General features: G+C 39.1%; 1 protein-coding gene across 19 annotated transcripts in view; it reads left to right on the forward strand.

The window, feature by feature from the left end:
* Window positions 1-16,618, forward strand: part of PTPRK (protein tyrosine phosphatase receptor type K) — a 402,371-nt gene that overhangs the window by 279,183 nt on the left and 106,570 nt on the right. For all 19 annotated transcript variants that reach the window (XM_077289403.1, XM_077289389.1, XM_077289390.1 and 16 more), the window contains exons 9-13: window positions 2,678-2,787; window positions 3,617-3,818; window positions 4,825-4,930; window positions 10,339-10,612; window positions 16,390-16,426. In XM_077289403.1, coding sequence (XP_077145518.1) covers window positions 2,678-2,787; window positions 3,617-3,818; window positions 4,825-4,930; window positions 10,339-10,612; window positions 16,390-16,426 — 729 coding nt within the window. The remainder of the gene's footprint in view (window positions 1-2,677; window positions 2,788-3,616; window positions 3,819-4,824; window positions 4,931-10,338; window positions 10,613-16,389; window positions 16,427-16,618) is intronic.

Consider the following 16,618-nt stretch of genomic DNA (forward strand, 5'->3'; position numbering starts at 1 on the left):
AACGTAATAAATTGAAAGTCACAACAAGTATACACTACCGTTCAAAAGTTTAGGGTCATCCAGACAATTTTGTCTCAGATATGGCTTTTTCTTTGCCACTCTGCCCTGAAGGCCAGCATCCCATAGTCGCTTCTTCACTGTAGACGTTGACACTGGCGTTTTGCATGTACTATTTAATGAAGCAGCCAGTTGAGGACCTGTGAGGCATCGATTTCTCAAACTACAGACTCTAATGTACTTGTCTTGTTGCTCAGTTGTGCAGCGGAGCCTCCCACTTCTCTTTCTACTCTGGTTAGAGCCTGTTTGTGCTCTCCTCTGGAGGGAGACCGTTTTAGGAAATCTTCAGTTTCTTGGCTATTTCTCCCATGGAATAGCCTTCATTTTGTAAGAACAAGAATAGACTGTCAAGTTTTGCATGAAAGTTATTTTTTTCTGGCCATTTTGAGAGTTTAATGGAACCAACAAATGTAATGCTCCAGAGTCTCAACTAGGTCAAAGGAAGGTCAGGTTTAAAGGTTCTCTAATCAGCCAAACTGTTTTCAGCTGTGATAACATACTTGCACAAGGGCTTTTCAAGTGTATTCTAACCATCCATTAGCCTTCTTATACAGTTAGCAAACACAAAGTACCATAAGAGGTGATGGCTGTTGAAAATGGGTCCTCTATACACTTATGAAGATATTGCATTACAAACCAGAAGCTTGCAGGTAGAATAGTCATTTACCACATTAACAATGTATAGAGTGTATTTCTGAATAATTTAATGTTAGCTTCACTGGAAAAAACTGTGCTTTTCTTTCCAAAATAAAGAAATTTCTAAGTGACCCTAAACTTTTGAACGGTAGTTTATGTGTCCTTGTCCTTGCACTGGACTGGAAAACTGTGGAAAGGTGCTGCTTGTACATTGGGTGTTCACCATTCCTTTCTGAAAATTAGTGATAGAGACCCATAAGACAGAAGAGCCCATGGCTGGATAATTTAATTCAACATATGACACGTATAGCCTGTCAACGTGCACTGGCCCCTACTGCTCTACGCTCACTTGTCAGACAGTGAAAGGACAAGGCAATGCCTTTCTGCTCTTTACCCGAAGATTCAGCTGACAGCTCATCTATCCAAAGGAAACGACATGTCACGTGCCCTCATCTGATTTAGGAATGCTTTCATGTCTTCTGTCACCTTTCTTATTTCGAAGACATAATGTGTTGGAGACAAACTCCAGATTTACCAACCTATTAACCAAGCTGGAATTTAGATCTCTGCATATAGACTTAAGAGATAATTCAAGACCACTTTTTAGTGTTTCTCTTCTTGTTTATGTCCTATTGCCCACATTTTTTATTTTTTTTTTTTAAATATGTGTGTCCTCAATATTCACTATTCCTGGCTACAGTTGCATTTACAACATTCTTGTCTGGCTATCATCAGTGATGAGCGAACATGCCGAACAAACAGTCAATCCCTGCATGTGTTGTGGCTGTCAAATGACCTCGAGACATGAAACTGCGGGGACTGAAACATACTTTTTGAGCATGCCAAAGACACTCGGTTGCCACACGAGCATGCTCGGATAACACCTTATCTGAGCACGTTTGCTCATCACTAGTTATCACTACTGCATATGACAGGCATACTGAATTCAAACCTGACAATGAAAATTCTTAGTTGACTCTTGTTCCTATAATATCAAAGAGTATTCATTTTACTGCTACATAATGCATAAAAATGTCAGTACTTTCAAACATTATTTTTGCAAATATAAAGATTAAGAATATTTTGTTATCCTAATTTTAAAATAATTATTTATAGGAAAGTTAGTAACAATTTAAATAACGAAAACATGTCTAAACACTATTGCAAATTATAAATTACTATTGAAAATTATAAAGTTACAACACCAAGACAGAGGGCGTACTGAATAGCAAGTTATGATATTTCTTTTTCTGTGTTCTACTATCAGGTTTAGGTAGGTTAGAAAAAAGGCGGAATCACAAAAAGTGCAGATTTGGAAAGATCTAATGTATTAAATATGTACTATAATGTATAGTATGAAAAGTAGATGGCGATCCCATTGAGGACACAGGCACAATCTCGGTACCGCACTGCAGAATACTTTGGTGATACATAAGCTACTGGAAATAAATCTTTCCATTCTCGGCAAGTTTTCTTTGACATTGACGCTGCAGTAATAGACCATATAATTGTCTACACTTAAGGTGGTGTATAATGTCGTAGAGGCTCATTTGTAACGTTGAATTTTACCATCTCATTGGGAACGAAAGGTTAATTTAAGGCTTAATAAATGTGGCCTCTCTATAGTTGATGGGTGAGTACGGGCTCTAAGTACTTTGAGCAAATTCTAATCTTTTGAAAATAAAGCTTTCTGGCTGTCAACTTGACTGGCGGCTTCCGTTACCGTCCCACCTTTGAGTACTGCATCAAGTGCCTTTATCAGATCTCTGTGCTCATTCTATCTTCTCACTCCTTGGATTTTGTTCCTAGTGGATTATAGAATTACTTTTTTTTTTTTTTTTTAAATTGCATTAGCTAGAAAGGAAAGTGGTGACTATGCACAAAGTATAAAGTAAAGTGTCAGGCAAAGCCGAGAGGATGAGGAAATGTCACTATAGTGCTACAATAGCGAGTAATGTGATAATTGTCGTTTTGTTTTTTCCAGTACCTGGACATGTCCCGTTCAGTTCGCTGAAGGGCACGCCATTTGAAGATAAGATCTTCCTGAACTGGAAGGAGCCAACCGAGCCAAATGGCATTATCACTCAATATGAGGTACCACCGCATTCATCTGCTGAAAAGTCGTCCTAAAATAATAGCCGTAATTAATCATGTCTGGTTCTACAGATTGTTGTTTGCAAGTTCCTAGCAGCTTGAGGTTATTGGACCATCATGAAGGGCAGAGTAGTGATGAGGATAGTGAAGCCCTTGGACAGGTGCAGCACCGTCTGTGCTCTTCATTGTACATTTTCCTAATAAGTTGCATGATATGATGAAACAATGAATGTACAGGATTTTTATAACATTAAACGGAGCATCCACTATTTAGGGACAACTTTTTTTTCTTCTTAAGTGCATGAATTTTTGGTTAAAAATTATTTTCCTAATTTGGATTTGTTAAAATTTAGCATAGTTTGCATTCTATAGCCTCTGCGCTGCTGGCTGCAGAATTGGTTAACTGATAATCGCTCAAATTAGGTATTTGAAGGTCCAATGGGAGAGTTTCTAACTCTGTAATCTGCCCTTTTCAGACGATTTATGGCCACAGACCAAAAAGAGCATGTAAAAGTGAATCCATTCAACATATTTAGTTACACAAATATTTAGCACCAAATCCATGCATTTAATGGGAAGCCAGCTATTATTCGGTAGTGCTCAACCTACCGTAGTTAAATCTTTTTTTCTTTTCTTTTTTTTTTTCATATTAGCAGTGTTTTGGGTTTTTTCAATGCTATCTTTTTTAGAGATTAAAAAATATAACACCCTTGCAGCGGGCGACCCCTTTAATCTTTCTGACTCCCTATAGGCCCTTGATATAAAATATTGGCGTATGAAAGGTGCTCTATCCTAACTTTTTTTTGTACACTTCCCTTTATTTTCACAGGTGAAATACAACAGTATCCGGTCATTTGACCCCGCAGTTCCCGTGGCAGGTCCTCCTCAGACTGTGACCAAACTATGGAATAGCACCCACCATGTCTTCTCTCAGCTGCACCCAGGCACTACATACCAGTTTCTCATAAGAGCTAGTACTGTAAAGGGGTTTGGACCAGCAACAGCCATTAATGTCACCACCAACATCTCAGGTAATATAACCCATAGCCTGATTAAGAAATATATCTTACCAGAAAATAGATGCACTTTATTGAATTATCCGACCAAAATGGTTTCCTGATCACAATAATCCAAGAAATGGAAAACTGCTTACATGTACTTGTACATCTTAACCTCTTACATGGAAAATCCTGAGTACTGGATCCTTGGTACATACATTACATCCTTGGTAATGTATATTACTGGTGCCCAGGCCCTTATTGACTTATAAGAGGGTTGTCTTTTAGACACACGGGAAGAACAGTACTGATTACAACTTTAGACCTCATCCATCTTCGTTTGCATGTTTTATCTGTGTATTTCATGGTTTGAACACACTCCTAATCTGTGCACCTGTTCACATGCCCTTTATTTTAGCTTTTTTTTTATGGACCTTTTATGTTCTCAAAACAAAATCATGATGACTCATTTGTTTTTGGTTCGCATCTTTTCCAAATTTCTCGTTGTTCATCTTTTGGTATCAGAGACAGAAGCCCTAAGATTAGAGCAGGAAAACCCTGCATGTGTTGCGGCTGTCGAACAGCCACGAGACATGCAACCATGAGGAATTGAACATATTTAGTCAGCGGGGTCTGCTCTTACTACTTTTTTTCGGTTCCTACAACAGAAAATTGATCTAATGACTCAGGGTTGAGCCCATCCTCAAAGGTGCTCTCAGGATCTGTCCTCACTTCTCTTAAGTTTTTATTTTTTTTTATCTTCTGCTTTACTTCTTGGCCAATGAATTGTCAGTCAGATGTCGCACTAGTCAGGGAATAGAGCTGATGAAGCAGAGGCTCAAGAAGTGCTCCGATCATGCCCAGAGCACTGCAGCCAAATTTTCTTATGGAATAAAACCTAGATTACCAGTTGCAGAACAACTGACTGCTTGCGCCAATGGACATGTCTTCTGTTTCTGATATCCTTTAAATATCATTTCTACACAAGACTTTTCTGCTTGTCCCTTTCCTTTATCAGTTGTATTTCATGTTTTTACAGCTCCAACGTTACCGGATTATGAAGGCGTTGATGCATCTCTTAATGAAACTGCCACCACCATCACTGTTCTGCTTAGACCTGCACAGGCTAAAGGTGCTCCTATCAGGTATGTGGGCGCACTCGCTTTATAGCAGGTTCATTTTTGCTGTATAAAATGTCAATTGGAAGTCAAAATGCCTATATCAAAACCAAACTGTGAACCCGACCCTATTTTTAAAGCCGCTAGATCTCGAACATTTATCGTCTACCATGTACCTGAACTGCTAGCTTTGCAGAAAGCATTTGTATGAGACTGTTCATATTCTGCGTCCTCCAAGTGCAGTCTAGTTCTTCTCAGTTTTCTTATTTCACCATTTCCCTTACTCCTTTGCTCTGTCGTTGCATATGTGACAGATACGATGGGCAGATTTCTTCTGGATGAAGGGTTCTTCCTCTCGCTCTGCTAAGAGTTGGTAGTTAAATTGAAGGCTCATTACCGAAATCTGTAATTGTAGACGTGACAAGGTTTCCTGGAACTTTACAAGTCTGTTCTGTCTTTGTCAATTATGGGACTTCTCCTCCTCTGTGGTTTGAGAAAGCCGAGCTACATTGATTATTACATTTTGATGCCTCTGGCTTGGAGCTGTGAGGAGCGGGCTTAGGCATGTGCTTCGTATGGAGACAGGAAGAGCCTCTTTGTTGTGTGTATGTGAGCTTCACTTGGCGGATTTGATTCAATGCTATTGCTTTCATTGCTGGGGATTCGTGCATCTGTCATGGTAGTTTTAGAGATATCAGCACATTTTTCTAAAGGCACACAACTCATCCTGTGCAAGTCAACTACGTTATTTAGACAGCACCAGTAAAATTGCTGAAATGACTTGATGGAAATAATGGGGAAACGCACTTTATAATGACAGTCATGCAGTCTTTAATTATATTCATCGGGCTTTGTTTTTTCAACACTGCTTGTCTAAGAGAGTGCGTATTGTCAGAGGTAATACTTGGTAATAAGCAGCACTCCGAGACTAATGACTTATTTTCAGTGAATAAGTGAAAGCGTAGGTTGGTGTACGCTCAACTAAAAGGGAGCTCAGTTAGTTTGCTTGTCTACCTAAGCGCACACGCCATGTGCGGATGAGGTCATGCATGCTCATTCTCTTCTCCTTGGCGTTGCGTGCAAAATACTGTTGTGCACAAGTCAGCGAAATTGAACATTCCACATCTGTTAATTGTTATGGGAGCCTATAAAGGGGTAGTGCGAAACACAAATTAATTTTCATCCTAAATGCCTATCTATTTAATGCCGTGATCAAATTTTTTTTTTTTTATACTTTGATTAAAAAGTCCCTACCATTCCCTCACTACACTAACTGCTTTATTATTTTTTTTTTTTACTGCTTACGTTTTTAATTCTCTGTTTGAAAATCCCGTCACCAGCGGTAGATGTTATGGTCACTACCCCTCCCTGAAATAAAGGGTCATCAGTGACTCCCATTTCAGAGGCTGGAATAGTCCCTGCTCTACTGAGCATTTGTCGATTGTCCATTCCTACAGGTGCTCAGTAGGTTGTCACTGTGCAATATGCACAATGACAGTGCGCTCTCTCCCCAGTTCTGATCAGAAGTAACCAGTTGGCAGGAGAGCGCACTGTCACTGTGCGTTGTAAGAATACCTGGTGTGCAGAGACCAGCACCGCTCCTGCAAGTAATGTCATAAGTGTGTTTGTGTTTTACATTTATATTATTTTATGTAATTTTACATTGTTTATTCTTTTACATTTTGACAACATTTCTTTTGACCTTTCGTGAACTAAACGCAATGTGATTGTAGTCAGAAAGTTTGTTGTGTGGTGGCTTGTAAAGCAAGAGACAATGCGGGTTATCTACCATCTGTTTGATACATTTGCAAGAATCTTGTCTTCAGCAACTGTAAAGATGCAAGGCAGTCTATTTTAGTCCAGTGGACAGATTTCTGTCCATCTGTGCTTGAATTACAACATGTCAGTTAGTCTGGATCCCTATAGCTCTAAGCCAAGATAGCGAGGAAGCTGCAGCAAGGTCAGGAGGTGGAGATGCCTGTCAGCTCTTTCTGTCTCTAATGATATGACAACTGCAAATTGGAGCCTTAAGCAGAGCCCAAAGCCAGTCATTATGGTCAGCCCTGGGTTCGAGTTTCTCCATAATATCCTTTCAAAGGGAAATGCTAATGAAAATTGTGTTTAAAAAAAAAATATATATATATATATATATATATATATATATATATATATATATATATATATATATATATAAAAATAAAATATCTTGAGCTAAAAGCCTAATCTGCTCCGAGCCTTCCATAAATGTCGGGTAGCGCTGTGATTGCGAGACTCCTTGAATACTAAACAATCTCTAAATTATGTTTTGTTCTATGAAATGTGTGGAGTGTTCAGGAATGTATGAAGTAGATTAGCGTTTATGCAAAGCTATTGGCTGAGTGTATTTCTAACTCACCGTTTATTTGAATTCTTTGTGTTAGAGTCATATGGAAAAGGACTTTGTACCACTTTGCTCCTATTTTGGGCGTCCTTGTGTGATGTAGGACTCCCGCATTTGAGGACCGGTTGTAAATGCGCTTTCGTGCATGTAAGAATTGGGCACTATGCCCCGTTGTCACTCACTAGCGGTGATGCAGTGCAGAATCTGCGGTAATAAACATGGTGCAGATATTTTATCAATCCACATTTAGGACTCTGCACAGATGAGAATAAGGTGTACAGTAGTGATTGACCCTCTCACTTGGTCTTACTGGCTGAATCTGGGAGAAGATCCTGATCCTACAGCATGATAATTAACCAAATATTCTAGAAAATGCATGAATTGGAACAAATGCCAAATATTTAATGTCAGGCAGGTTTAGACGAACAGCATGGCACTCGGCCGCATACTTTTGAGCATGCTTGTAGTTGCCCAAAACTTGAGCCAGATACTTAATGTATAATAATGGTTTATAACTACTTATTGGATGGATAGTTTGTTTAGCTTTGTTAATATTCTGTTTTTCTGAATTTGCAGATGAAGAGGCAGTGAATCCGAGGCTTATTAAAGGTTTAGGTTATTTCTGTGGATTGCTTGTTCTTACTTGATAGAAAAATGTGCCATCTAAGCAATCTGCAATCCACTTTATAAAAAAAAAAATATTTTCTCACCAGTGAAAAATCAGTGAAGTGCTGCTGCTAGGTGTTGGCCTTCTGTCTAACTTTTGCAGTGAATGATTACCATGGCGGTTTTAAGACCGGCCCAAGTGAACTGACTTTTGCTGTCCATTGTCTGTTGTCACATGTAAATCTTCTTTAGGAATTAGGGACAGGCCAGCAGTAACGGAGAGACAAACTGCCTGCAAACTGGGAAGGGAGGGAAAATAAGTTCCAGCTCCTATAGTGCTGACAGAAAAATAATCAAGGGGCATTGCCTAATTCAGTGGGTGGCAACTTACAGTGCATGAAAATCTGGGGCGTTCTGATGTGCACCAAAAGTCATTCTTACTGGATGTCGGGTAGATTATGGTCTTCTATATTTTGGTATGAAAGAACAAGTACACGTTAAAAAGAAAAAAGAAACAAAAAATAAATTAATTTTACACTTGAACTGAAGTTGGCAGATTTATAAATTTATTTTTCTGACAGACTAATACATTATTATATGCTTAGAGTGCTGTACTGAGTTTGGAAGATAAAGGATAACTTGTTGATCACTGGGGGTTTGATCCACTGGACCATTGCTGATCCCAAGAATAGGATTCTAGATGCCGTAAATTCACCAAATGGCCAGTGAAACAGATCTTGGAGCAGAGCCAAAGCGACTTATAGACACACACTATAGACTTATTTTTTCCCCCACATATTGGTGCTGATCTGAACATCTGGTCTACACCAATGCAGTGTTTTGACATCTCTAAATCCATGTAAGTAGATGTTTATCTGAATTTCCCCTTTTGTTTAGAGTATCCCAATTCTCACATATACAATATGATCTTATAGTTTACAAGACAGCACTGAAACGACAAAAGTTACATTGCCAAGGTTCAAGATCTTACATCACAAAATCTAAAAAGTGCTGATATTAAAGGCAGGAAATGTAGTAAAAGTATAATTTAGTACCGTACTTTAGCCTTTTTTTTTAGTCTTCCACAGTCATATTGTCTTTAAAGGGGTTGTATCAGCGCAAAATGAAATATTTCAATAAATTGTTTTGTTAAATGTAGATTTTTGAAATAAGCGTGTGTGTGTGTGTGTGTGTGTGTGTATATATATATGTGTATATATATATATATATATATATATATATATATATATATATATATATATATATATATATATATATATTCTACTTTTAACAGAACACAATTGATTGAAATAGTATTTCATTTCCTGATGATACAACCCCTTTAAAGACAAAAAAGGCTAAGGTCCTAAATTACAATTTTACTATATTTCCTGCCTTTAAAATCAGGACAATCCATCCAATCCACACAGGCAATTAAATCAAACCATAGATGTCCATAAATTATGTGTAATAATAAGAATTGAGACAGGGAAAAAGTATTTAACACACTTACTGAAATTTAATTAATACTTTATACAAAAGCCTTGGAGAAACTAGTCACATGCATTGCTCAGGTGTGATTTTGGTACAGTCATTCAAACAAACACTCTTCAAATCCTGAAGGTTCCATGGGCTCCTTCTATGGTCTCTGAGCTTTAGTTCCTTCCATATATTTTTTATATGGCGAATGGTTTAACAAAAAAACAAAAAACGAACTCTTGAAATTCTTCAGGCTTTTTAGGCTCCTTTACTTCCTGTCCTTTGTGGAAGAGTTTACAGAAGTCTGATAATTGCAACAGACAGGATTACAGTGACAATGTACACACCTGAGAACACAGGATCCCACCAATAGGTGATGTAGTAGCTACCCCTTCCTTCAAATTTTGGTACTAGTGTTCATGTGGCTTTCCTGATAGAGCAGGAAGATGGAATGTAGAATGGCCTCAGTGGCCTATGTAAAAATTGCATGTTTTCCCATTTTTAGATTAAATACAAATTGAGATATTGATGAAAAAAATAAAGATAAATATATACATATAGCAGAACTTGATTTAAACCATGTAATTTTCTGTTCGTAGATGTCACGTTTCTGCTATGTTTTCTTGCTGGAGTTGTTTTACATGACCTCTTATGTGATTTGCATACTTCTGGTCATGTACCAATTAGCTTCTTTTCCTGCTTCTGTGTTTTCTCGCTCCAGCAGGCAAATCAATTGAAATCCTGACAGTGTGCACATTGCACAATATTCAGATTTGCCGACATACAGTCCACTGCAGAAATTACTGCAGAGTAACATTACAGTTACTGCAGAGTAACTGTCGAAATTCATGTTAGGCCACTTGAAATATCACATGGGTTATCTTCAAGAATTTCAGTAATCTTTTTAAAGCTACTTGAAAATGACTGTTTTTATTGGCATGGATGAAATAATGTTTTTCTTTTTGTTTAGTGCATACCAAATTGTGGTAGAAGAATTGCACCTGCATCGGACAAAAAGGGAAACTGGAGGGATGGAATGTTATCAGGTTCCAGTTGCCTACAACAATGCCGGCACTGGTGGTTCCCCCTACTACTATGCTGCGGAGCTGCCCCCTTCTAACCTCCCTGAAGCTGCCCCATTTACCGTTGGTGACAACAGAACTTACCAGGGATTTTGGAACCCACCTCTAGCTCCTCGCAAAGGCTACAACATCTACTTTCAGGCAGTGAGCAGTGTTGAGAAGGTGAGTTTTTATGTTGAACATGCACATGTGCTCTGTAATCTTCTACTTTTGCAGGTCTTTGATTTAGTTGCAGAATTCATTTTATTGTTTTACAGAATAATATGTGTAAAATAGTTACATAAGTAGTGAATTATAAAGCACACATACAAGAATGTCAGTGACTTAATTTATAAGGTTATTAAAGGAGTTGTCCAGGCTTGGGGTTCAAGTCTTCAATCACTTGTGAATCCTAACAACGCTCACACTGTCAGGATTCTTTGGCATCGTGAGTGAGCAGGTGCATGACCGCAAGTATACGGTTTGCATACATGTGATCACGTGGCAATTAGATGGACACGGCCCCGCTCAATACAAGTGAATTGAATGAGGCTGTACTCGTCTTGTTGGAATGTGACCAGAAGCATGAGAATTGCATATTTGTGTACATATGTACACCTGCTCCCGCATCAGAGATTTCTGACAGCACGCACTGGGCGCGCTGTGAGGACTCGCCAGTCTGCAGTCAGGTCTGTCACCAGGTTTCACAATAACTGCATACGATATTAAAATAGAGCTTTTGTACCTGAACCTGATGAGGCTGGTGTACTTACTTTGATAATCCATGTAAGTATTCCTATTTGAAAATGTTCCTTCCTAGAACTAAAAACACTTTCCATGTTATTTTCTAGCTGGACTCCTACATTTCTCATTTGTATTTCAATTCTAAGATCAATGTAATAATTCAGTTTGTAGTGTAAAATCTAGTAAATCATCCTCTTCTCTTACTCATTTTTGGAGATTGGTAGACTGCATATTCATTTTATTGTGCAGTTTTGTTTACCACGATATGTGCTTGTTTTCATGCATTATCGCTTGCTGGCTCTTGTGGGTATTCAGAGTGGGACGGTAAGGGCAGGCAGTGGGCGAAATGAATGAGAAGCAGCGAGGCTGAAGCCGAAGCTGCGTTCTGTGAATGACTGCCTTGTTTAAAGTGAATAAGAGAAAAGCACAGCACGAAGTGCAATAACGCAAGATGCTTTAAAATCCAATTTGAGAATCTTCCCCTAGATAAGTAGGGTCCTCTCGGAGATCGCAGCGTCCTTGTTATAAAGTCATCATGCCAGGTGTCTGAGGATTACTTGAAATTGCTCAGATGTGCAGTGAGATTGATAGCTGGGATCTGTACCTGGATGTTTATAACCAAATGGAAATTGAAGTTTTATATTTTTTTCCCTCCTGTTTCTGTTTAGGGTCTTTATAGATTGTGATCTGTGAAATTATTACTTTGCTACCCTCTTCTGTGAGCCTTTTAGTAATAGAGGTCAGTCTGCAGATGGTAATGATTATGCAACCGCTGCTATGGAAATAGTTCTTATTAGATGATTGATTAATTCGAATAAAATCACAATTTTATAGTTTAAAACAGGAAAAAAATATATACGTTATCATTAGGTGATAATTAGCGCTCCTAATGTACAGTACGGTCCAAAACGTTTAGGCGGGTGTAGAAAAAAATGCTTCAAACGATGAATTCTTTCAGAAATAAGTGTTAATTGTTTGTCAGTTAACAAAATGCAAAGTGAATGAACAAAAGGGTAGTCTAAAGCAAATCAATATTTAATGCGATAAACCTTTGCCTTCAAAACAATATTACATTTCCTAGGTAAACTTGCACAAATTCAGGAATTTTGTAAGATTAAAGTAGCATGAATGAGTAACTAATTATACAAAACGGGGTAGTGATCATTTTCATATATGGGTTAAGACATGGTCTTAAAGAGAAACAGCAGTGTTGGAGGCTTAAATCTGGGGGAGGAACAGCCAAACTGCTACGGTGGTGATGTGGAAGAACATTTCCTGCCACAGCTCTTATACCACGGTAACATTGAGCACCGCAACAAGACACAAGGTAGTTCTACTGCATAAGCAAGGTCTCGCCAATGCAAAGTTTTCAAAGCAGACTGGGGTTTCAAGAAGTACTCTTCACATCATTCTTGATTCTCTTCAAAATTTCAATATGTCCAGCAGTGCCACTAATTCTGAACTGGCAGCAACCACTGGGACTCAACTTTACCTATCTGCTCGGAGAAGTTTGGATAGAAGTGGTGTTTATGGAAAAATTGTAGACTAAAATCCATACTTTCGATGTGGAAACAAGGCAAGCAACTCCGTTATGCACAATAACATAGGTACTGGGCTTCAGAAAAATGGCAGCAGGTACTCTGGACTCAAAATTTGAAATATGTGGCTGTAATACAAGACAGTTTGGTCCTCGAAGAGCTGGAGAGTGGTACAATAATGTGTATGCAGGTAAAAGTGAAGTATGGTGGAGGTTCCTTTCTAGCTTGGGACTGCCTTTCACGAAATTGAGTTGGGGATTTGGTCAGGATTAATGGTGACCTCAATGCTGAGAAATATCGGCATATATACTTATCGTGCAATACCATCAGGAAGGCATCAGATTGGCTCCAAATTTATCCTGCAGCCGAATGATGACCCCAAACACACAGTCCGTGTCAGTAAGAACTTTCTTCCACATAAAGAAGAACAAGAAGTCCTGGAAGTGATGATATGGCCCCCACAGAGCCCTGATTTCAACATCGTCTGTCTGGGATTACGTGTAGAGACAGAAGGATTTGCTAAAGCCTGCATCCACAGAAGATCTGTAGTTAGTCCTCAAAGATGTTTGGGACAATCTTCCTGCTGAATTCCTTCTAAAACTGTACAAGCGTATCTAGAATAATTGACTTTCTGAAGGTAAAGGGTGGTCACACAAATATTAATTTGCTATAGTTTTCTCTTTTGTTCATTCACTTTGCATTCTGCTAATTTGTGAAAATAAACTAATACCACGTCTATTTTTAAAAATATTTTTACGTTTATAGCTGGGTTTTTTTTTCCCAACCTGCCTAAAACTTTTGCACTGTACATATTTTGTGTAGGTACCAAATACACACTGTGTGGACGTGTTTTTAAAATGTAGTTGAAGTTTAGCCATCCACTGCAGACCAAAACGCTATATACAGACTAGCTTAGATATGCTGCCCAGTGGCTTTGTTCCAATCAGCGTAATAGCTGAAGCATTTTAGGTATATTATGCTGTGGATAATGGAAAAACCAAGATTCTAGCACTAGCTAGTGTGTTTGTTTTTTTAACTTGCCTTCCAAGGAAGGAAGCCCCAACTGATGCTGCCATGAATCCAATTTTACTTCATCATTACCTGGACTCTGATTCATATTAAACTGCAAGCAAGAACTTGCCCAAAATGGTAAATATAGAGCCTATAGGGCTCATGCAGACTTCTGTGCGAATTGTGCAATCTCAACCGCAATTCATCGACTGGCTGCACCTTACCCAAGTGAGACAGCCTCATAGAAATACACAAAGCTGTCATGCTTCGTTCGAGGGACCCTCTCCTAGTCCATGCATTAGCAAGTCTGAGCTCGGATCGTTTTGCACATGTCTGCATGAGCCCTAACTTATTGCCTAATTTAAAAGTTACCCATTGCCTGCCTCCAATGGCTGTGTTAACATGGCATGCACTTGAGGCCTCCATACATTTTAGGTTGGCATATACAGTGGGGAAAAAAGTATTTAGTCAGCCACCAATTGTGCAAGTTCTCCCACTTAAAAAGATGAGAGAGGCCTGTAATTGACATCATAGGTAGACCACAACTATGAGAGTCATAATGAGAAAACAAATCCAGAAAATCATCTTTTCTAATTTGGCAAGATTTATTTTGCAAATTATGGTGGAAAATAAGTATTTGGTCACCTAAAAACATGCAAGATTTCTGGCTCTCACAGACCTGTAACTTATTTTTTAAGAGGCTCCTCTGGCCTCTCTCATCTTGTTAAGTGGGAGTACTTGCACAATTGGTGGCTAACTAAATACTTTTTTTCCCCCACTGTAATTGCTAACAAAGGCAACTACCTGTCTGTTGAACCTGGTGGCGATCATTGACCGCTCCTGCTGGAGATTAAGCGGCTCCCTGTCAACAGAGCAGTGGTTTCTCTTCCTGTTAGCAGGGCGGAAGGATAATAATAATAATTTTATTTCTATAGTGCTAACATATTCCGCAGCACTTTACATTTTAGAGGGGACTTGTACAGACAATAGACATTAAGCATAACAATAAACACATAGATCAACAGATACCAAGAGGAATGAGGGCCCTGCTCGCAAGCTTACAACCTATGAGGAAATAGGGGAGACACGAAAGGTGGATGGTAACAATTGCTTTCGTTGTTCGGACCAGCCATAATGTAAGAAATTGGGTGTTCATGTAATGCTGTATGAACCGGTTATCAGCCAGAAAACGTAAAAGTACAGACACAGAGGGCTATTAAGTGCATAAGACGTACAAGAGCATGATGGAAGGAACCTGGTTATGGTAAAGATTTTGAATGGGCAACACAAGGATAGTTAATGTGTTGAGGTGGTAGGCCAGTCTGAAGAAATGCATTTTAAGCGCACGCTTAAAACTCTGGGTATTGCGGATTAATCGAATTAACCTGGGTAGTGCATTCAGGAGTGGGAGGTTCTGATTTTTGAGTATGATCATTAGCAGAACGGAGGGCATGGGTAGGGTGGTAGACTGAGACGATGGAGAAGATGTAGGGTAGTGCTGAGCCGTGGAGTGCTTTGTGGGTGGGGGTGATAAGTTTATACTGAATTCTGGAGTGGATGGGTAACCAGTGTTGTAATGGCTGGTACAAGGTAGAGGCATTGGTGTAACGGTTGGTGAGGAATATGATCGTGGCTGCTGCATTCAAGACAGATTGGAGAGGGGAGAGTTTGGTAAGAGGGAGGCCAATTAGTAGAGAATTACAATAGTCCAGACGAGAATGAATAAAAGAAATAGTAAGAGTTTTTGCAGAGTCGAAAGTAAGAAAGGGTTGAATTCTAGAAAGGTTTTTGAGGTTCAGATAACAAGAGCGAGTCAGTGATCGGATGTGCGGGGTGAATGAAAGCTCTGAGTCAAGTATGACCCCAAGAGAGCTAGCGTGTTGTTGGGGAGTAATGTTAGAACCACACATGGAAATGGCAATGTCGGGCATAGGTAACTACTGGTGTCATGTCACCGGCTTCCTCCAATTAGGCAGCGAGGAGCCAGCTGTCAATCAGCATGACACTAGGAGTCCCGCCCTGTCAACAGGAAAAGAAACTCTGTGAATGTGACGTCAGCGAAGTCTCTAATCACTCTGTGCTAGTGGAGAACAGCGCCGGGTACAGAATGCCGGTTTGTAGCAACACATGAGCATTAGGGAGAACGAGATGTGTTTTCTCCTGTATTAAGCTACGTGCACGTGTTAAGTGTTTGGTCAGTATATTACATCAGTATTTGTAAGCTAAGGCCACGAGGAACAATTAGAGGAAAAGTATAATAGAAACCCGTCACCACTTCTGCATTTTTCACCCACTCCTGGTTTTGGCTTTCACATACTGAGGTAAAATACTGACCCAATACTGAATGTGTGAACGTGACCCAAGGAGGATAGGTAGCTGCTGGCCAAACGATAGTATAACCAACTGCTATCTGTTGGGTATTTGGCGCCTTATGCAGTTAAGCTAGTGGATCATTTGTGTAGTGTTTATATGTTTTCACTAGAATTTAAGTATCAAAATCCCCTTTTTTTCCATGACTGCACCTCTAATGAATGATACATTTATAGCATATCTGCATTAAATGTCTGAAGTAAGAAAACAAAAATGCCAAAGCTTTTTTTTCTCGAATTATAGTAAGGAAATAAAACACAGACTCATTGATGCTTTTTTGTTTGTTTTTCCCATTAGGAAACAAAGACTCAGTGTGTGCGTATTGCAACCAAAGGTAAGATGTGCTGCCTGCTCGTCACTGGGAATATTTGGGAATTCACAGCGTCTTTTCTTTGTACGCTCCAAGCAGTTGGATTCTGCTTCTTACCAGCTTATATCGTCTTACTTTGTTGGTCACGTGCTTGTTTTAGACTCGCAGAATTGAGGAGATATGATAAATGTATCTCTAAAATGTGTGCTCTGTGGG

This window comes from Ranitomeya variabilis, chromosome 2 (assembly GCF_051348905.1).
Source record: "Ranitomeya variabilis isolate aRanVar5 chromosome 2, aRanVar5.hap1, whole genome shotgun sequence".
Lineage (NCBI taxonomy): Eukaryota > Metazoa > Chordata > Amphibia > Anura > Dendrobatidae > Ranitomeya > Ranitomeya variabilis.